This window comes from Sinohyriopsis cumingii, chromosome 16 (assembly GCF_028554795.1).
Source record: "Sinohyriopsis cumingii isolate HCF-2022 chromosome 16, ASM2855479v2, whole genome shotgun sequence".
Classification (NCBI taxonomy): Eukaryota; Metazoa; Mollusca; class Bivalvia; order Unionida; family Unionidae; genus Sinohyriopsis; species Sinohyriopsis cumingii.
Genome location: NC_142976.1, coordinates 19953714 through 19976693, shown reverse-complemented (window position 1 = coordinate 19976693; position 22980 = coordinate 19953714). Strand labels below are relative to the sequence as shown.

Genomic DNA, 22980 nt, shown 5'->3' with positions numbered 1-22980 from the left:
CATAAATGAATAGTTTTGGGAGTAAAACAAAACAGAATTTATACATAAAAGGCAACAAATACATGACATATTATCATATGTTGCGAATATCACTGTACTGTGTGGTACTTTTAATTTTTGCTTATTTTCTCTTCAGCTTTTCTTTCATTTTGCTATCTAATCAGTGTTGTCTGCAGTGCTACAGTTTGGATGGAAGGGATTCTTTTCACAAAGGGTCCTTCACAATGATAAAGATGTCATTTTTAATAAAAGTCACAATTTGCTTTATTGTCATTTTAAACTATATCAATCTTACATTGAAATCGGATCTCCACTGTCCTGGGTGAGGATCTTATAGCCACCACTTAAGGGTCATGTTCTGGTAACCCATGTTATTACCATAATTGCTAATTTTATCAGCCCATCAGATGAAGTCTTATATATTCATGTTTTGGAGATTGAGCAGTACAGCTGAAGTGCATAAGTGTGTGCACATCGATTTAATTTAGTTTCAAATTGTTGAAAGCTGCATTTCCATTGGATGACTCAAGATGCACCAGAACATGACCCTTAAGTGGTCACTATCAGATCTTCACCCAGGACAGTGGAGATCTCATTTTAATCAGACTGATAAACCTTCTGTCAATGGCATAAGAAAAACAGCAAAGCATATCAACATATATTGTTTTAGTGAGCGAGAAAAGATTTTTTAAGTGATGTCACTTAAATTTATAGCTTGGGCAGAATGAAATGAGTTAAACACACTGGAGGAAGGCATAGGGATGAAGAGATGCACTTTTTCTAAATAGAGCTTTACTCCTTTTATAATTTCCTTTTCTACCTTTATGTGCAGGTTCTTCCTTTTACCTTGATAGAAGGAATCAACATCCTCAAGTACTTCAAATGTAATTATATTTGTGGGTATATATTTTTGTGCATTCATGAAATATTACCTTCATGTCCCAAGTTAAATTTGAAGGTTTGAAGGATGGTCTTCCTGTATATAATTGCTGATTGGCTTTTTTCCTAGGATTGTACGGCAAAATCCATGAAAGGAGGTAGAACCTGAAAATAGTAAATTCAGAGTGCTACATTTAAAGTTTAATCAATTATATACTCTCATTCAAATAGCAAATTTTCTACTTTGTTCACATTATATTTTACTTAAAATTGAAAGTATGCCTCAAAATGATTAACAACTTGACCATGAGAGATTTTCTAATTCAGTCCTAACATTCTGAATAAGGATAAACCTGAAATTGTGGATAGTCAACAACGTAGAAAGTAAAGTTTTCTCAAATCAATGTAATTTAAACTATTACATTTGAGCCACTGAGCAAATCTTACATTACATTTGGCACTTCTTCTAACATGTATTTTCTCCCTTGCCTAACTTCTAAGTAGAGCAGTTTTTTTCATTAGACGTTTTCCTCTCTTTTTCTTATGATATATATAAAGGTAGCAATAACATAGTTTGTCATATAGTGACTTTTCAAGAATGTTTAGCTAACCCTCCTACACTAACCATTCTTTTTTTATGTGCATGTCATCTGGAATCATAGTTGATCAAAATGTAAATTTTCTAAATGTCTGTTTTTAGGTTACACCAACATAACATGCATGGAGGACATAGATGAGTGTTTGGTGGGAACAGGTCCATGTCAGCATGAAGGTTCCTGCATCAACACTGTTGGGAGCTACAATTGTAAATGTCCACGGGAATATTACGGGCCAAACTGTGAGACGGTTGTAGCAGGTAATAATAATAACAATAATAATAATAATAATAATAATAATAACAATAATAAAATAATAAAGTGTATAAATATTGATTGGACAGTCTGATAGAAAAAATTGTCTCCTTAGTCATTTTTGGGTGACCTGTTATCGGATCTGCTACCAGTTACCAAGATTATATGCTTGTATGTTCTCTATTTGCAGTAGCCCAGATGTCTGGAAAACATCAACAAAGTCATCTGCAAATATGTAATGTTTTGTTTGCTCCACCATCTTTACTCCTGCATCAGAAGTGGATGCGATTTTATTATCAGAGCAGCTTTAATGAGTAATGCTCTTCTCATTAGACTGAGAAAATTAATTGAAAACATTGTATGTCAATAACATCTGCATTAAAAGTTGATATAGGATTTTCAGGACGAGAATATAAATCGCTATAAGTATTAGACTAATTCTATCTTTTATTAAATAAACCCATTCACTGGCCCAACTGCAGACAGCATAGAGATTGTACGTAGAATGAAAAGCGTTGTTCCTGGTCTGTCAAAGCATTGTGCAGTGATCTGTATCTACACTGATAGCAGCGGAATACCATATTTAGTCAATTGTAAGCCGTATCAATTACAACCAGCATAGACCATGATTTCCCATTGCAAATTGCATAATGCAGATCAGAGTCAGTGTTGTTTGTTCTACTGATTAGTCTTTACAATTTGCATTGATCCATATCTGCCAGCGTATTACATGGTGGCAGATCTCTCTCTGTGCTGTTTGCATGTAGATCTTATTTGTACGTGAGTATATACGACACAAACTGTACACAGACAAATGCAGCACTTTTCCAGTCTTCAGGGGACATAAAAGGCATTGGATAAATCATATTGTTGATTAATCTGTATGTTCCAAGGACATATTTTCTATTTCAATAAACAACTGAGGTCCAACATTGTTTATATACATCACATGAGGGTTGGGCATCATGTTTGATGACAAAGTTGAAATTGTACATTGTTTGCATGAAATTAACATAATTGTTTAGTTTTTATTATCTACAGGTATTTGGCCATTTCATTACCCCATAAATAAATGCAAAAAATGATTACAAATGAATTTTCTGATAGGTGAATTTAAGTATTTAGGCAAACTTTAAACAAAATTATGAAAGAATCTAAAACGAATGCATTTTGTGAAGTATATAAAATGTAAATGTTTATAACAGCTTTATGCATGAGTATAAGCAGTCTCATAAGTGAGAATCTGATGTTGCCTCTGATATCCGTATTTATGTGGATTTTTGCTTATGTCTGGAATGGATAAGTTTTAATTCATTGTAGTTGGCTTGGTATGGTGTCAGGGAAATAGTTTATAAGGTACTGATTTATTGGCCTTTACATATTGTCATACTGTTTAACCGCCAGATTTGCTGATGCATAATGCGACAACAATAAACATTGACTGCCTGTGCATATTGCATTGAGTATGTGATGAGTAGATATAATGAGTACACTGGAAACATTGTATTGTCACAAGATGTTGCCACTTACCTTGTGAAAGATTTCCTTATATCTACTTTAGAAAGCTGATGTGCAGGACTTGTGCATGCTTGATCCTACCATTCATTTCTCTTTGTCACATTTTAAAGTAATCTGTTATGCAGAAAATGAGAGTTCACTTACTCATAGCTCCTTAATAATATTCAATCATTTCAAAGTGATATACAGGAGAACCATCGATTGGTATATTTTTCAACTTGTATAGTACCTATAATTGCAAAGACTGTAATTTCACTTCATTACATTTGGCAATTGTACGTCACTTATAAGTGTCCTATAAGGCCTTTCAAGGTCACCAAAATACATAATATACTGTGAAGCTTCATGTAAACTTAAACTAAATACCTGTATATGTTTGTTAGTGGAACGTTTATGTCAAGACATCATTAATTTTATCTCTTTACTAGCTGTTGTTTTGTTAAATGTTTCCACAAAGTAGCGGAATTGAGCAAACAGATAGTTTATTAAAGCTTGTTATGCTGTTTTAATGAACAAACTGTATTCTCAGCCTTAATTTTGTCAAAACAATTTGTGCAAAACTATATCAGGGGCCGTGTTAAGGATTATAGACTTGCTGTAATCGACACATAAATGGTGCAGTTAAAGTTTCTTTTTTATCATTCAAAATTTAAATTGAGGGATTACCGCATTTACCGTATATGTTGGGGCACAATATTTGTTGGGACACAATAAATTAATTTTAAAAGTAATTTTTGTGTGCACTGTATCTTCTGAGACACATCATTTTTTTCGAGTTTTAAGTTGTGGGACACCTTTTAAATCATTCGAAAATTACATGTTGGAAATTGCACTCTAGCTGAAATTATATTTAAAAAAATATAAAACTGTACTTGAGATAAAACTCTTTAATCCACTGCAGCAGCATCTCATCAACATAACCCTTCTCCTGCACATGTGCGATCTATTATTTTGGTACATGAATATTTTTTTTAGCTGTCGCATACAGTGAAAAATTGTTAGAGGCAATACACCACCTGAAGAGGAAACTGCAAGGACAAAAGTCAGATTTTTTCAAATCTGCACTAGACTTGATATTTCTCACACTTTTGACGCCCATCTTATCGTCAGTCCATCCAGGAATGTGATCAAAGTACACTAGAGTTTCATACATGTTAATGATCATATTGTCAGTGAAATTATCTGTTTATCTCATGCCTTCACGAATTCATCATGTGATTTTATTTTCTCCAAATCTCCTGGATGATGCTGGGTCATCGATGTTCACGTACAAAGCACTATATTGTGTAACTTTAAAAACTGTTCCATTGTTTCACTTTATTTTCACAATTTTCGTGAATAGTGGTGAAAAGGAACCAAAGTTAGCTTCCATATCTCGGCTGTCATTGTATATTCAAAGCTAAAAAATAGAAAATCGGCATACTTAAAAGAATCCATAGTAGGCTTCCGAGGTCAGCTTGCTTTGCAATAAAATAACCTTTGTATTGATACAAATTTATTTCATTTCTTAAGTCTTGGGACATAAGACCAAAGTGAAAAAATGTTTCACCATAAGTTCTGGGACAGGAAAAAAAATAATTATTTTATCAAGTCCCAACATATGCGGTAAATACGGAAGTCTTAGATTTTGCAATCAGTCCTGCCTCAGACTGCAGTTATTATGGCAATGCAGTGGTTCCCCTCTTATAAGGTCATGACCTTTGAAACAAGAAAATGGCTTGTACAGCTGTGACCTTTCTAGAGGGGGATCACACATGTGAGTAACAATTACATATGAAATATGAAAAACATAACTAAATTTTAAATATTTAATATTTAGATATCACAGTACTGGAAATGCTATGGAATCAATGTTACAAATGTTATATCGATGTTATTGAAATAGGAATGAACAATTATTAATCATGATAAAAACCATCTTGTCAATAACCCTGCACAAATGTCTGGAAGTAACTAACCCACTCCATTAATTCTGCGAACTCTCCCTCTTTTCATATGGTGGAGTTGCTTTTTCTTTTCATTCTAATGAACATCTCTGATGAAATATTTCACTTTTTGCAACAACTTTATTCTCTCATTGTCATTTATTTTCAGTGTTCACAGAAGAAGTGAACTTGTCATGCAATTGACTGACTTATGTTTATTACTTCCTTCCTAAGTACATGTCATAACTAAGAGCCAAAAGTCACAGTGGCTAACATGCCATTTTTTCTTACTAGCTTACGGACATAATGCAGATTTGAACTGAGCAATTCTGTACTTTTCAGCAGGTAGCATATGTCATCATGATAATTATTAGTAGTAATGACAGTAATTATCAGAGTGACAAAGATAACATGTAAGGAACACACGGCAATATTATTTACCTCTTTGTATAAAATTACTTTATCTGTATTTTGAATGTAAAAATCAATTAAAAAGTTTCTGAGATTTTCATTTATAAACACTATTATATGGCTACCTTTAATGGTTATATTCAAATATTTTGAATATTGTTTTTGTATTAATATGCCAGCTGCCTGCTGTTTTATAAAGGGAGGGGGCATTCCAGAGAATTACTTTTGAACAAACGCTCATTAGTGCCATGTGATTATGGCCTTAGAAAATGAGTCACCACTGCTCGGGAGGTTATTAAAGATGTTGGCCACTGTAAAAAGAAATCAATAAAAAGCAGCAGAAATATCACCAAAAGTCAAAGTATCACTGTTCATGTTATATTTCCATTATTCACCAACTCTGCTGGCAACATTTTCAAATACTAAAGATATTTTGAAACAGCATTATGGAAGATATTTTTAAAAACAGTTTAATTTTGGCTTAAAACTTAAATAAAATGCATTTCTCCATCATCAGCTCATGTAATAGAAACAAGAATGAGTCAGTCCATATAATGCTGCAAAATACATAAATGTGGTCAACCTGCATACCAAATCATCTTTGCGCATTTTCAGTCTTTGTCACATTAACAACATATTTTGCCCTGAAGATTTCTACTAGTTTTATACATTGTAATATTTAGGACTATATGGTCTTAAACTATGAAACAGAAAAGAAGTGAAAACAACAATTTTTGATATTTCACTCAACAACAAATTATTTGCCAAAATTACAAAGTGAAAATTCAAAAGTCATCAACAGTATTGTGAATTAAATTCCAAATAATCCTAAAGTCAAATCACCAGTCCAAAAGTATAAAATGTTCCGAATGAATTCCAATAGACTTGAGCGTCTTGATGTGCCACATTGAATCAATCCAGATTGTCTTTGAATGAATTCTTAATAATCCCAAAGTAGTGATTTTGTCCAAATTGTCAGTGAGCACTTAGTGATTCCAATGAATAATTTAAATTAAGATTCCTCTAAATGTCTGTCAGAGCAAAACTACAAACTCTTATTATATATTCCCAAGACTGATATGAAACAGGAATGATTAATTGCTTACCATATCCCCTTTATAAACAAACACCCACCTGACCTATGATGCGAGAGGTTGTTCTAGAAATCCGTAGATGTGAGTCATTTCTAATGGAAAATCCATTCATTTGCTTTTCAGATGCATTGCTTTTATTACCAAACATCTATCTTTAATCTCTTTTGTTAAATTAGTAATAAATTGACTTTCATATAATTGGCTCAAACAACATGAATGTTATGCTTAGTATCAGTAAATACACGGTGCTTCCTTTTGTAAACCTTGTGTTTGGCATGCGTCTCTGTGCGCTAAAATATGTCTGCTTAGGTTAAGGTGTTTTGTCTAATGGCTTTACACAGTCTTAGGTGGAACAATGGAGCAAAGGTGTATTAGTTAAGGATACAACAAAAACAGCCAACAGTAGTCTAACAATCAAAATCAGAATTCACAGTACCAGCGGCAAATAAACCTGGAATATTGCAATAATGATACCAAATGTAAATTATTGCTCTGTGTACATAAATTTGCAATGATTATTCCAGCTTCAAAATGCACAAATGTCAAAGTCTTTAAAAAGAATCTGAGCTTAATATGAACATAAAAAAGTGACTGAGAGCAGAGGCAGTAAAATAACTTGAAAATTTGGATCAGCTTTCAAGTAACCAACACACAATAGGAACCTAAGTTCATGTATATTTTATCACCACAGGTACTTGCTGATGATGATGGAAGGTTATGCAGTTTTGATGGCAATATTCAAAAGAATATCACTATTAATGTGTCATATTCGAATCATATAATCAGAGTGCAGTGGCCTCAATATTGTGACGCACCTCCCAAAAGAGGCGACCAGTTTTAAATTCCATTTTGCAACACTGTAAAATATGTATTTTAATTATGTTCTCCCCTCATGATGGATCAAGCTTTATACAAGGCCATATTTTTGCTGCAGAACCTGTGGCCATATATGACTGTAGGACCATGCATCTGGTTTAATATGAAATAAAAGCCCGATTATTTCAATATTCACGTTCAGTCAATAAAATAAAATGAACCACAGCGATGGCTTAGTAGTTACAGCATACGCCTCAGATGCAACAGGTCACAGCTTCCAACCACGGCTGAGTCATACCAAAAACTTGTAAAAAAACGGTACTTGCAGCTGTCTTGGTTGGTGCACAGCATCAGTAGGTTAGTGCTAGGACTGGTAGGCCAGGTGTCAGGATGATGTAATTGGGTGGGACATCATGCTACATGCCTGCAGCATCATGCCCCAGTGCTAGACATCTCAATAAGACTGTCACACTGCCTACATTGTCGCAATATGACTGACAAATTATTAAAGCTACATTAAACATCCAAATCACACGCATAAAATAAAATGAGAAACAGGGTTTTTAATGCAGTGATGATGATGATGACATTGTTATTATTATTATTCCCTTATAAAGGTTAGTTCATTCTTAAGAGATATATTTATTTTGTATTGATTTCATTGCTAGATGCCTAGTTTTCTATCTGATTTACATTCTTGACATGTTTTATTCAGTTAAAATCTTTAAATAACTTACTTCAAAGAAAGAGAGTGAGAGAGAGAGAGAGAATTATTTTGAGATATAAATTTTTACATCACGCTACCACATGCAACCACTATATTTTAAATAGGTAAAGAAAAGTCAGATATGCAAAGTGCAAAATATACAAAGCAGTATTTGGAAATGATATATTTCTACATTTACCTGAGGAAATACCTAAAATCAGGCACCTGCGTTGGAAGATTTATATTCATAAAATAAACAGGAACAAACATAAAAAATGAAGCAAGTTCTGACACAAAAGGAATAAATGTAAAATATTTTTATTTTGTGAAATGGTAAAGATAAGAAAAAGTTTTTAAATATCTGTGAACCACAGTAAAACTTGTCCTACTAAATGTCATGAAGGGAGTCTACAAAGAGAACGTTAAGGAGGAATATTCCAAGTTTAGAATTGCGGAGATTTTCTTAAAAGCTAAAGATGGAAAAGGGGGTAAATTACTGCATGATGTAATGACATGCATCAATAATTATATATATATATATATATATATATATATATATATATATATATATATATATATATATATATATATATATATATATATATTTTAATACAACTCTGTGGTCTTAAACTGAATTACAGAATGAAGAGGAACCAACAAGTTTAGTAAATTCAGCAAATAAATGTTTTTCTCTAAGATACAAAGTATAAATTGAAAAGGAACTTACAGTATTGTGAATTGAATCCCAAATCTTAATTCTATCACAAATCAACACGTATAATGTTGCGATTGAATTCCCATCATGAATGTGCTGATGTACCAGTCTTGTTGTATCACAATATTATCTTGAATGTCTTTGAATGAATTGGAAATTAATCCAGTCAATGGGCACTTTAGTATTTCCAATGAATGATTTATATAATGTCTCTAGAATTATAAAGGAAAAGAATAATTAATAATTCCATAATGTATTATAACTGGTGTTATCTTGTTCAATAAATGCTAAAATGTTGACAGAGAATTTGTACTACTTAAAATATCCATTTTGAGTTGTAAACGTCGAAATTTTGTTTGCTCTTTCCATGAGTGAAATTTGCCAGAACCCATTCAAAAGGACAAACTTGGTGACATATTTGGCATTTGTGATTTTGTCAATGCAGTCATAGATGTTTAGCTTTGGAAATTAATCTGTTGATGTTAATATAGTCAGTTTACATAACGGAAATTATTATCTGGTTTAGGCACAAGATATCATGGTGAACTTCAGTCATTTTTATTTTGGACCTAAAAGTTGATTCTCAAGCAAATATTGAAATTCTGTTTTCAAACAGTTTCACATGAGAGGATCCATCTATAAGGATATAGTTTCACATGTGTAGAATCTACAATTTCATGTCATAGATTTATTTTGTACTTGTTGGAACAGCTGGAAGCAAGTGTTCATATTCACATAATAGCTGTTGTCATTTGCTCAGTTCATGTGGTTTTAAATGTCATCCTTTCTGGTCCAAAGTCACTACAGTCAGATTGCATTCCATCATTTAAATCCTCACTGTGGGGGACAGGTACAACTGAATTGACTGAAAGATTGACAGAGCAATCTCTACCAAAATACATTTTTCAAATATTTATATGATAAACTTGTTTCTGTTTCTTCTTCCCAAGAGTTATAATGATATAATATGAGTCGCTTTCTTTCTTTTGAATTGTATGAGGAACACAATTCTTAGCCTAAGGAGGATTTTATGGTAGGGGCATAAGAGCCAGAACTCTTTCACCAGGCTGAAAATTCCTTTTCATTGTGGTTTCCACATACCGTAGTTTAAGTTTAGAATGAGGAGATTGAAGATCAGCTCTTACTATTTCAAAAGCCTTTCAAAACTTTATTTGAAATCAGATATATAATCAGGCAGATTAAATCTGGAATCTTCATTTGAAGGAGGTTTCTCTTTTAATAACTTCATTGGTCCATGGAAATATGTCCGACAACCAGTTCAAATTGCATAAAACCCTGGTATGAAAGCAGTTTGACGGAATCATGTTCTTAACAATACTGGACTTTCAAGGTGATAATCAGAAAAGTTAAACTCTTCAATGCCTAGAAGTGAAGAAATGTATTATGAAGAAATTTTGATAGGCAACAGTCAAATAATTCAAGTCCTGCTGAACAATTAAACCTCTTGACAGAGATATCGAGCTTAAATAATGTTTGGTACTTCAAAATCTGATCAGAAAAAAGTTTTAATGTTATTCATTCTGACCATCAACTGAGTAATCAGAAATAGAAAGGAAAGAACAAGGCATCAAATGTAATATGTTAGTTCTATTATCGTAACTGTTTGACCATGCCACAGAGGCATTACTCCTGTGGTACAGCAAGGATGTGGAAAGCGACATTTCCTTTAGATCTTGTTGTGGTCACAGCAATCTATTTGGCACGATGTTCACTGACCTGAGTATCTTAAGAGCATAGTAGTTGCATAAGATATATTAAAAGATGTTTACATATGTGTTGACATTTATTAATAATAATTTTAATAATAAGACTTAAATGGCAATGATGGCTTGTTTTCTCAGTGGCTGTTGGGGTTTCAACGTTTCTAGAATAATCCTGTCATTTCCAGTTGGTTGGGCTAAGTCACATGCACAGGCCAAATTGACATAAAATGAGTTGTGTATTCTTCATGTGGGGTCTGTTGCAAAATACAGTCGCAGTATACGATGTATATCAGAAGAGAAGTATGCAATCACTTTCATTCTGATTTTGGAGTCATTCATATTTTTGTGTGTTTCTGTTGTAAGTCTGCAGACATGTTTTATTTAGTACTTCGATATTATTCAAGAGCAAAAGCATTTGTTTGGATTGTTCAGTGGAAATAGCAAGTGCTCATTATTAGGACTATAATATTGTTCTGGAACTGTTATAAATTATTTTAAGACATTCTGGACAACGCCATCTAGACAATGTCACAGTTCTTGGAGGACCAGTATATTTCCGGTTTTGACATTTAAAAGGAACTTTTCATTTATTTAGGACTTTCATAGACCTGTATGAGGACTGATTTGAATTCATTTCATAATACATTACGTTCCTCTCACTTTGTCGTTTATGACTTTGATAATTAAACTGTTTGTTGAGTTTTACAAAACTTGTTGGTTTTTCTTTTTTCTGTTATGTAGTTTGTGACCATAGGGTCGTGACACCTTTTGAATGTAGCCAGACACGCTATTAGTGAGTATCAAAAAGTGAAGAGCGCTATGAGACCTGAAGAGATTGATTTAATTCTAAACGTGATTTTGCTTTTCATAACATTTTTAACATAGACTGAATTATTACATTTTTTCAACAGAATAGTTTCATACCTTTGCTTCTACTAATTATTTCCCCACTTCAGAATACGTTTTTAAAAATGGTAATGAAACGAATTAAGTTTTAGACTTGCACAGCATAGGAGCATATCTCGCATGCCTTTCAGACCAAGTACTTATGCAGTAGAAAATGGTATCAAATGAACTACGTGAACATGGAATAATTAGTATGTGATGGTTGTAGTAGCCCTTTCGAAATAAGCTTTGTTGAACTATGACTGCAATGTTACTTGTTTCCTTTTATTTCCATTTTATAGCAAAAATATAAAGAAATCAATTTTACTGCTACCAACATGATGCCCTTAAATATAGTTGTATCATTTCTACTTATACTGCTAGAGATTTTGAGATTCGTGCATGTATTAATTGGTTCTATCTGAAGCAAATGTACACATGTAGCCAGAAAAAAACACCAAAAGAACTAACCTTTACAGCAGGATAAAATCCAAACAATCCAAATGAAACAAAATTTTAAAAAAATGAAACAGCTAAATTGCACACAGTGCACAATAAATAATAAAAGACGATAAAATGAATAAAAAGATACGAAAGAAGCCTAAATAACAAACAAACAAGCAACATGAAGACCAAAGAGAAAAGAGACAAAACACAAGACATCAACATTTCAAACAACACAACAAAGAAACTAACAAAACTACCAAACAATATATATAACTATATATATATATATATATATATATATATATATATATATATATATATATATATATATATATATATGAAGATTAAAAACGAAAACAACACAACCGTGATACCAGAATGCATACAGCAAGGTATTACATAATGAAATCGGTGAGAAGGAACAATCCTTGTCAGCATTCAACATATAATTTATTTCCCTGGAATAAAAATGAAAATTCAAGAGATAATTTACGGTAGTGCGAATCAAATCCCAAATAATCATAGAATTTATAACACAAATCCAAATGACTAAAGTTCTGAAGAGGAAAAACGTTAGTGTTATTTCAAAATAAATGTAACGCTGAAAGTGTTGATTCGCATGAAGTGGCCTGTATCGTAGTGTTGTGCCAACAGTCACCATAATACAATCCTAAAATGATCTCTTTATTTGCATTTTACTATAATTCAGAAAATCTCAGTCCAAGAACAATATTTTAGTTGACGAACACTTTGTATTTTCTAGTTAATAAATAATTTGAATAAATAAATTCCACCGGTAATAAAATACTGGACGGAACAATGATTCTACCTCAAGACCTTATAGCACGAATTAATAGTTTCTAGAAACACAAGATTATATAGTCCTCTACTTGACTTCAGGTCACAATTAGCACCTTCAAAGAAGAAGAGAAGAAGAAAAAACTATTACCTAATGGCAAATTTACATTCTGGAATGTTCCAAATGTTTACAGAATAAAATCTGTTATATTTAGAACGTCAGTTACTAAAATTATAATAACGAACATAGTAAACAAAATGACATTGACTCGAACTAAGATAATAATTATAATAGTTATACCATACTTTAGAGAAAAAAATTAAGTATGTACTAGGGTTTTTTCCTGAATAAATAATGAATGACTCAGAACATGTAGAAATAAATATGATTTTGGCAATAGGAAGGGCTGTTTTATTTAACACCAAGAAATAAAATAGACTATACACTGTGCAACTACGTTTTATTACCATATATATTTTGTTATATTCATTGCCTTTCACCGTATATATTTATCTACCTATCTAAATACCTAAACTCAAATCCTGTAGGATAACAAATATTGGTAACAATCACTTGGGTACTTACATTTCAAGATAAATACATTTAAAGAAAAGTTTATGTTTTGTAACTGGATCGAAAGCAAAATTAATTTGGAATAAAACTATGAACAAGAAAAATAGTAATTAATGTATAAAATAATACCTAATTTAAAATGGTTTTTAGAAAAAAATAACTAAGCAGGAAAAGAAAGTTATTGTTTTCTTTTCTTTCTATTTCATTAGTTTTGTATTCCAACCTTTACTTTTATGATTTTTGATGATCTATTTGTCATTTTTAATCTTTCTTCGTTGTTTAGATTTCCTTTCATGTTTTCCACAAGGTTTTCATGTTTAATGCATTGTACTGCTTTCCATTTGCACTTGAGTGGTTCTTTTAAACCTGTTATATTTTGGATCACATTCATAATTTGATTACTGTTGTTTTTTCATATTTTTTTATTATACCCATTCATTGCTTTTTGCTGTATTTTTTTGTGTGCTTATGTTAAATCTTTCATCTTGAGGTTGCGACATTGCAATCTCTTTCTTATGGTTTTGTAATTGCTTTGGTTACTGTTGGCGTTTTGATTTTTTCTGTAGGTTTACAGTATCAGCTTCGCTATGTGTGGGTTAAGTGGTTTTTGTCCAGTGTTATTTGTTGCTGTCGATATTTTTGTGATTTGTCTCTTTCTATTTTCCTCTTTTTTGTTGCTTTTGGATTATAATATTATGCTTGATTTTATATTCTCAATTTATTTTATAATATCTGTAATTAACTTTGAGATTTCTGATGTAATTTCTTTTATGGTATAAATATAAGACTTCCAATCTAGAATGTCTTCATTCACTTATTATCGTGTATTTCCCAATAGTTTTGGTCTTTTAATTTTCTTACCAATATGGCTATCAAAATTGTACGTTGTTTGCTTACAAACGTTTGGCGCTCTGGCTATCAGAATTGTTTCATTTTCTGGATTACGATGTTTAGGACAATGATGTATTGTAGTTAGAAAATATGATACTGAAACATAATAATACACAATTAACTTAGGAGTTTCTATGTCTTATTTTTGAAAAAGTGAAATGTGGTACCATTTTTATATAATATAGTACATAGAAGATTTAATCCAGACAAAATGTATGTGTAATTCTCAGATAGACAAAACAGGATAGACGAAAGTTAGCTCCGCAAACCCGAAGTATAAAAATTAAAGCGATACCTACTCTACGCGTTCTATCTGGCAATTGTTTGGATGAAACTCACGTGGCGATTTTACTGTGTTCAATATGTGATGTTTAATTCAGTTGGGATTCCAAAGTGTTCTCGTATTTCCTTAACAGTAAGGAACGAATTTTCGCCTAACGGGTCAGAAGTGTAGAATAATATTTTCAGGGAGGCGTTTGTCTCCACCATGCGATTGTGTTCCTCTAGCCATTACATATTTTCTCCCAAAAACACATTGATATGCTGTAAATTAGCATTGTTACTTTACTGCTTAATCACATTTTAGAGGCATGAAATTGTGTAAATTTATTTTCAATAAATTTAATTTTTCTCACTGATTAACAAGGGATATTTTACTTTGCATCACTATGGACAAAATAAATGCGTGTATAAATATATAATCATATTTGAATGAGTCAGCAATTATTATTTAACTATGCTCACTTGCATCCCATTATTTGTACTAGATATTTCAAATCAATTTCAACTTCATATTTCAATTACATGGTTGTAACTACAATTTGTAACTAAATCTGATTCAATTTCATGTCACAGCCTGACATCATACTGCTTATTTCTTCTATTCTCTGTTAGAAAAGATGTAATCTGAGTTGAACATTATTTGTTATATTGCACTGTAATTAACTGGTGGTTCGTTTGCGAACACCAATGATTAATATACAAAAGGAGCGAGATTAATTTATTTATTCAAACATTAATAGAAAGAATTTAATATGGATATGACCACCTCTTTTTCTCAATTTATGATCTACTGCCAGAAAAGAACTTTATTATGAAAGATTGATTTGGGTTAATATAGAATAAAGGAAAGGGATGAAGAATGAATTCATCTATGGTTACACTTACTGTCTTTTATTTCAGACACAGTAATGGCAAATACCAATGAATCGACGCTGATAGTATCTTCCATCCTATTTAGCCTTACTGTATGCCTCTTTGTTGCTGCACTAGTGTTATTTATCCGTTCAAGAAAAGGTAAATGAATCAATATATTTTCTTTAATTAGCTTTTGCATAAGCACCTGTTTTTTGTACTCTCTCTCTCTCTCTCTCTCTCTCTTTCTCTGTGATTTGGATTTTTAACGTAGCTTTAATAATTGTTTAGTCATATCGCTACGATGTCTGCTGTGTGGCAGTATAGTGATGTTTAGCACTAATTTAATCGGCAAGTCAGAAATAACAAAAAAAACAACAAAAAAAAACAAAAAAACAAACCCACTTCTACTCTAATAAAATTACTAACCCCCATTTGACTTAATTTATCACTGTTATTGAAGAAATTGTATGTTTTTACTAACTGACCTTCTGTAAAAAACCTTCGCTCTCATTATTTGTTGCATCATTCATTTTGGAAACTATTAAGGACATGAATGAGTTAAAGTCATGATATAATTCAGCAAAAAGATGTTCATTAAACTGGACATATCCAGGAACAACCTTGTTTTCTACTTAGCCCAATAATGCTTTTTAGTATCTTGGAAATTGTAAAGCAAACATATTTTAATAATTGCCAAATTTAAGTCATTGAAAATCCATATTTTTTAATCAGTCTCAAAACATGTTGCTTGGTCACGTGCCATCTCCCATGTCTTTCTCGCTCTTCTGCATTTATCTTCTGTTAGTTTGTTAAATACAAAATGGCTGAACATGACTCTTTTCACCACAAAAGAAAACACAATACACGATATAAAATGCAATCCAAAAGCATTCAATCAAAAATGTCCGTTTCTAGTGCAATAGTTCTCTAATTGCTAGTTACTAAACATTGGTTCTCTTTACCATTAAAACGTAAAAGATTTTAGTCATTAAACTGTAATTATCTGCAACGTTTTCTCTTTATTCATTGATTATTGCTTATCTTTTTTTGTAGGTTGCAAGAAAGAAAAAACGTAAGATTTATTATTAATATATGCATCCGTTTTATAGAAGTTTTAAATGAACAAGTGTTGAATAAAATAGAATCTTTTATTTTACTCTCGCTACTACAGGTGTCTCGTAACGTGGATTTTAAAAAATAATATCTGTTTTATTTTTTTATATTTTGGAGAGTAGTGGTCTCCAGATTTAAGGTTCATACCAAAGTTAGCTTCAAACATAAGGCGTACAAAATCATATAAATCATGGTTTTCTCTGTAATATGCTTTTTGACGTTACATAAGACATGCATGATAACAAACCAATCAAAAGGTCCTTTCCAAATCTTTATTCGATTCTGAAATTTTTTGACGAACATTCAACTTCAGGTCACCTCTGCTGTACCCGTGAGACCATATTTGTGTTTTCTTAAGATGACAAATGCGATATGAATGTATCTAGAAATATCAAACACGAAAAGAGACTACGAACAAACATTATTGATGGAGGAATGTAAGCCTCTTTAAATTTTCCAACTTTATTTTTATAATTCACGTTCAACAGATGTGGCTTTCCTGAAATTACTAGTCATGCATAATTGTATTCAAACATTTGTATCCCTATCTATGAAGCGCACTTTTTGTTTTGTCAAAGGTAGGTTACTAAAAAGAAAATTCATTAAAACATAAGTGTAATAAAAGACTCTTAATAATATAAATAAGATTTTTCTGGCAACTTGTCGACAATTACACATCCAGTAGTTTCAATTTCTATCGGAATCTTGTTAAAATTGAAAATCAAAATATTTTAAAAGATAAACAGTGATTTAAGATTCACTACCAATGATAAAATGTATAGTGACCCACAGTGCGAAATATTTTAACGCTCTCATTGTTTATAACTATAGACCCATATGCAATTAAAATATAAAATACAATCTGTTGTGTATAGACTTGTATGACTAATAAATAAACATATTATGTACCACTTAGCATTATTCAGATATCATGCACTTTATATTTTTCTAACAGTGAAACAGACACACAATTCAACGATATAGGACCTTATGGACACGGAGAAGATGATGGTATGTCTTTTGGAAAATTATTTTACATGTCAACTTTCACCATGTTTTAATTTTTTATCTTTTTTTAAAATTATTTGTTAGAAATATACTTACATTTTTACATTTCTATTAACCCGATATCTATTCTGGATAATCAGTAAGAATGTTATTTGTAGTCCTTAAAAAGCAGCCTTATATCGTTTGTGTGTGATATTAATGATGTCGGATGCAATGTTTATAGTTTTGGGTATAGTTCTTGAGCATCGAAAGCTAATTACGTTGAGCCGCTTCAATTACTTTGTGAGATACTTTATTTTTAAAGCGTTTATTGACCTCCCCTTCCATTCCCATATAACCTGTATTTATTGAATAAACATTTCATTTCCCGTTGGACAGTTATTTATGTTAAGTATTTTGAGCTTGATGTTATATCTAGATGAAAAAAATATTATTGCTGTAGCCTAATTCTTTCGCTGATGCTTTATCCATCGACAAATATTGCATATTGTCTAATATTATCACTGAACACTTAGGGCTTCTTGATAAATCCCTTTTAAAGCAAATATGTGCTGCAGACAGTTGCGAGCTAACTGTGATCATTGTAACGAAAAAGATCACATATCCTAATATGATGCGTTCGATAAAACCTTAGTATAATCGCTTACTCTACCAATCCATGGTCGGTTTTTGCGCGCTACTTTTATGGAATTAGTTATTTCGCAAATCGAAACGAGTGAACACTAAAATGTGGCATTATCTGTAATTTCATTACCCTTATCGATTATATTTAAAAATTAAATCCATTATTTCCTCATGAAGACATACAAGAAAAAATAACTCTATATACGTTATTAGATTATGTTTTCTCCTGTAAGTCTGTCGTTCCCTCTGAATTTATGCCATTGAGAGGATCACCTGGGATGCAAACTGCTATTTAATACACGTCGCTACATTATGAAATCTTTCCGGGAAATCCTGACAAAAGTATATGGAATGCTCAATTATTTGCAGAAAACATTTCGAATATAGTATATTATTATTATTATTATTATTATTATTATTATTATCTTGTAACACTGACGCCAAGTGCATGTAAACTTGAATAACTCATTCATTAATGACTCGATTGATTTGCTTAGTTCCAGCCTGCAGCCTTTAATTTTCATGAACTTCTAACCGACCCAACATTCTCACGATGATTTGTGCGCAAAGCTCGTTAGGCTCCAAAATTGATTGTTAATTATATTGTATTTCGATGTAATGTCAGTACATTTGATGTTTTAAGCCTGTGGGAGCTTCTTTTCTTGGATCAAACGAATTAAACTATTTTAAACATAATTTCTCGACATTAAAGAAAAACTACTGTAACTATTTCTTGCATAAATTCCTTCAAATTATTCTATATTTTTCAGTTTGTGGGCTTTTTATATAAAAAAAAACAACATAACTGTATTGTTTCAATTATGCCCTGCAGGTTCATCAGATTCGCAAACTAATACTCGGTAAGTAGATTTCAATTTTTTCCTATTTTAATTAAGCTAAAACTCACAATTTAAAGCAACATTAACTTTTCATGAAACGGTACCTGAGATGAAGATAAATATTTCGTTGCTGGAAGAATGCCTAGTTTATAACATCACATATTTCACACAGTTTCATGATTTCAGTGGTTTTGAAGATCGTTATTTGAAGTAGGATATTTTGTAATTAATATAATTGTGTTAAATTTGGCTCTGATATACTTCTTTTCAGTTAAATTATGTAATAATGAATTGAATCACGGCTAAAGCAGTATCATCAGATTATAATAAAACGGTACACTTCTTACATCAAACAGAAGTCCATTTGATAAAAAGGTTTTGAATAAATATATGTGTTCAGACAACAATCTTACTTCTTAGGATGCCCGGATTAGGGTCTACTTCGATGTTCTGGATATCCGGAGATTTTCCATTTTTGTGTCCGTCCGTCCACACTGCTCGCAACATTATGGTTCATCAATGCCACGATGTAAATTCCATGCATATACACATGTACATGCCTTTGATCTTTTCATCTTTCTATCACCAGTTTGGACAAATCTTGCAAATATGCGAGAGTTTGATTGATTGATTGATTGGTTGATTTTTAACGGCGCATCAGCACTGTTAGGCTATTTAGCGCCAAATAAAGTGTTATTTGTATAATCTTTTAAAACTTATAAAAGGTCCTTTATCGACCAGCGATATAAAAGAACAAATGGTTGAAATTAAAAACGGTAAGATGGTAACGGTGCAAAATAAAGCTTCCCGATCAACGGGAGATGTAAAAAAGATGAATAGGTATTAAAATGGGACGGTATATATATTGCATAAAACTGCACAAGGTGATAGCATAAAAGTCAGAGTTTAGAGTAAATATTTACGGCTTTCAGGAACTCTATAATACGAGTGATGTTTACAGTATCAAAAAGTTCTTTCATGTCATGCACAATGTAATAACGATCGCGCGTAGGTTGTAGGTCAAAGCAGTCTATCATAAAGTGCTTGACAGTGAATGGTTCATTGCAAGAAACGCACTCTGGTGGGTCTTCACCTTTTAGTATGTGGGTGTGGGTGATATAAGTATGACCAATTCGGATTCTTGCAATGACTATCTCCTCCCTACGAATGGTTCTGTAGGAAGGATTCCATTCTCCTAGAGTTGGCTTGACTGCATGAAGTTTGTTATTCACGGCATCATTCCATGATGCCTGCCACTTCTGACGAAAGAACTTTCTGATACAAGATTTAAAATCAGTATATGGTATTTTAAAATCAGATGGTTCTTGAGTAAGGGCCATTTTAGCAGCGCGATGTGCTTTTTCGTTACTTTTAATGCCAATGTGGCTAGGTAACCAACAGTATATTATATTGTGGGAGACACTCAGCTCGGTATTTTTGAAGAGTATGTTTTTTAATAATGGGTTCTCCAGTTTTCTATTGTGTAGTGACTGGAGTACTGATAGCGAGTCGGAGAAGATGATACTGTTTAAAATATGTTTCTTTTCTATATGTTGCAGAGCAAGGTCTATTGCTCTGATTTCGGCTTTAAAAATTGATGCTTCATTTGGTAAGCGAACTTGCGTTGTGTGATTTCCACAAACAAAGGCTGCAGCAGCCTTTTCCTCATCCTTTGATCCATCAGTGTAAATTCTTGTGTAGTTTTTAAACTCGGTGAGGAGTTCATGGTATGAGTTGTGGAAGATTAAAGGGTTTGTTTCGGATTTTTTTCCATCGTGTAGCGTAAAACGTACTTTTGGTTGTTTAATTAACCAAGGTGGTGTTTCGGAGATGGACGTTTTCTGAATTTTAGAAAGATCTATATTTGTAGTGTCAAGGCTGGGTGATACTCTAATGCCAAAGAAAGGTATGGCGTTTGGTTTATTTTCGTATAAAGTTTTGTATTTGGGTTGAAAAACAGCCGAAAAAGTAGGATTCAGAGGGTTTGATTTTAATTTGAGAGCATACTGTGCAGAAAGCATTTCTCTGCGATGCGATAACGGTGGTTCATTTGCCTCAGCTAGAAGGCTTTCACACGGGGATGTTTTAAATGCTCCCAGAGCCAGTCTTATTCCCTGATGATGAATTGGATGAAGCATTTTAAAATATGACTTTCGGGCTGAACCATACACAACGCAACCATAGTCCAGTTTGGAGCGAATAAACGTTCTGTATAAATTTAGGATGATTTTTCTATCAGCACCCCAGTCAGTGTGCGCTACTACTTTAAGTAGGTTAAGTGCTTTTAAGCATTTAGCTTTTAAGTTCTTTAGGTGTGGAATAAAGGTCAGTTTTCTGTCAAAGATTATACCTAAAAATTTTGTTTCCTCAACAACTGGAATAGGTGTTCCATCCAGCGTGAGGTTCGGTTCATCGTGATGTTTTCGTAGCTGACAGAAATGCATGCATACCGTTTTTGATTTCGAGAATTTGAAACCGTTTGCATTGGCCCAATTTTGAATTTTGTTTATATTTTGCTGCAGTTGTCTTTTAATTGTATGCATGTCCTTTGACCGATAACATATTAGAAAATCATCAACGTATAACGAGTAATCCACACCAGCAGTCAAACACTTGGTGATGCTATTAATTTTGATGTTAAAGAGCGTCACAGATAAAATACTGCCCTGGGGCACACCCATCTCTTGCTCTTGCAGATCTGAGAGGGTAGAGCCCACTCGTACTTTGAATTCTCTGTCTGAGAGAAAATTGGATATGAAAGAGGGCAGACGGCCTTTTAGACCTAGATCGTTCAGGTCATTTAGTATCCCGTACTTCCATGTCGTGTCATAGGCCTTTTCTAAATCAAAGAAAACCGCTACTAAATGTTCTTTCTTAATAAATGCATCGCGAATAAATGTTTCCAGAATAACCAGATGATCATTGGTGCTCCGGCCATATCGAAAGCCACTTTGGAAAGGAGATATTACATTGTTAGTTTCCAAATACCAGACAAGCCGAGAATTGATCATTCGTTCCATTGTTTTGCACACACAGCTTGTGAGTGCAATTGATCGATAGCTGTTGGGGTCTTGGCTATCTTTACCGGGTTTGGGGACTGGTATTACAGTTGCTTCTTTCCAGATTTTTGGTACATTACCAGTAATCCATAAATCATTGAAGAGTTTCAAAAGAGATGTTAAAGATGATTCTGGAAGGTGTTTCAAAAACTGGTAATGTATTTCGTCAGGCCCAGCGGAAGTATCATGGGCCTTATCTAAAGCCTCCCTAAGCTCCGATAGTGAGAACAATTGATTATAACTTTCCGAGTTGTTGGATGTGAATTTTAAACGTGACTTTTCTTTTTGAGTTTTAAGTTTTTGGAAGGCTTCTGAATAATTAGATGATGAGGAATTTTTCGAGAAACTGTCAGCAAGAATATTTGCAATGTCACGTTTTGAACTAAAGTTGTTATTGTTCAGTGTCAGATGTCGGAGAGGGTTTTGTTTTCTCTTTCCGTTTATTTTGCGTATAGTGTCCCAAACTTTCTTAACAGAGGAACGAGAGTTTAAAGAAGAAACATATTTCTTCCATGATGCTCTTTTACTTTCTTTGATTGTGCGGCGAGCTTTGGCCCGGACAACGCGATATATATTTAAGTTTTCGGGCGTCGGGTGATTATTGAATTTTTTTAATGCTTCTCGGCGTTGCCATATGGCTACCTTAAATTCCGTAGTGAGCCAAGGTTTTAGGGTTCTTTTACAGTTTGTTGAGGACTTGGGGATAGATTCTTCTGCAATGTCGGTTAAAATAGATGTAAAATGCTGAATGGGGTCGTTAACATTGAAAACTGTATCCTCATTCAGCCTAGTTTTACAGAGTGTTTCGAACTTGGCCCAGTCGGCCTTCTTTAAATTCCATTGTGGAATTACTTCATCAATTGTATTGTTATGATTTACAAGAGAGATTGGGAAGTGATCGCTGCTGTGAAGGTCATCAGCGACCTTCCATTCATAGTCCAAAAGCAGCGAAGGAGAACAAATTGT

At 32.7% G+C, this 22980-nt stretch overlaps 1 protein-coding gene across 3 annotated transcripts in view; it reads left to right on the top strand.

Moving 5' to 3' along the window:
* The window catches only part of LOC149780038 (uncharacterized), a 241163-nt gene that overhangs the window by 197457 nt on the left and 20726 nt on the right, over positions 1-22980 (top strand). For 2 of the 3 annotated variants that reach the window (XM_089936796.1, XM_089936797.1), the window contains 5 exons: positions 1580-1735; positions 15417-15530; positions 16425-16443; positions 17440-17495; positions 18949-18976. In XM_089936796.1, coding sequence (XP_089792922.1) covers positions 1580-1735; positions 15417-15530; positions 16425-16443; positions 17440-17495; positions 18949-18976 — 373 coding nt within the window. Of the gene's footprint in view, positions 1-1579; positions 1736-11380; positions 11433-15416; positions 15531-16424; positions 16444-17439; positions 17496-18948; positions 18977-22980 lie in introns of those variants that run through there. The other variant, XR_016414990.1, reaches the window with a different exon arrangement.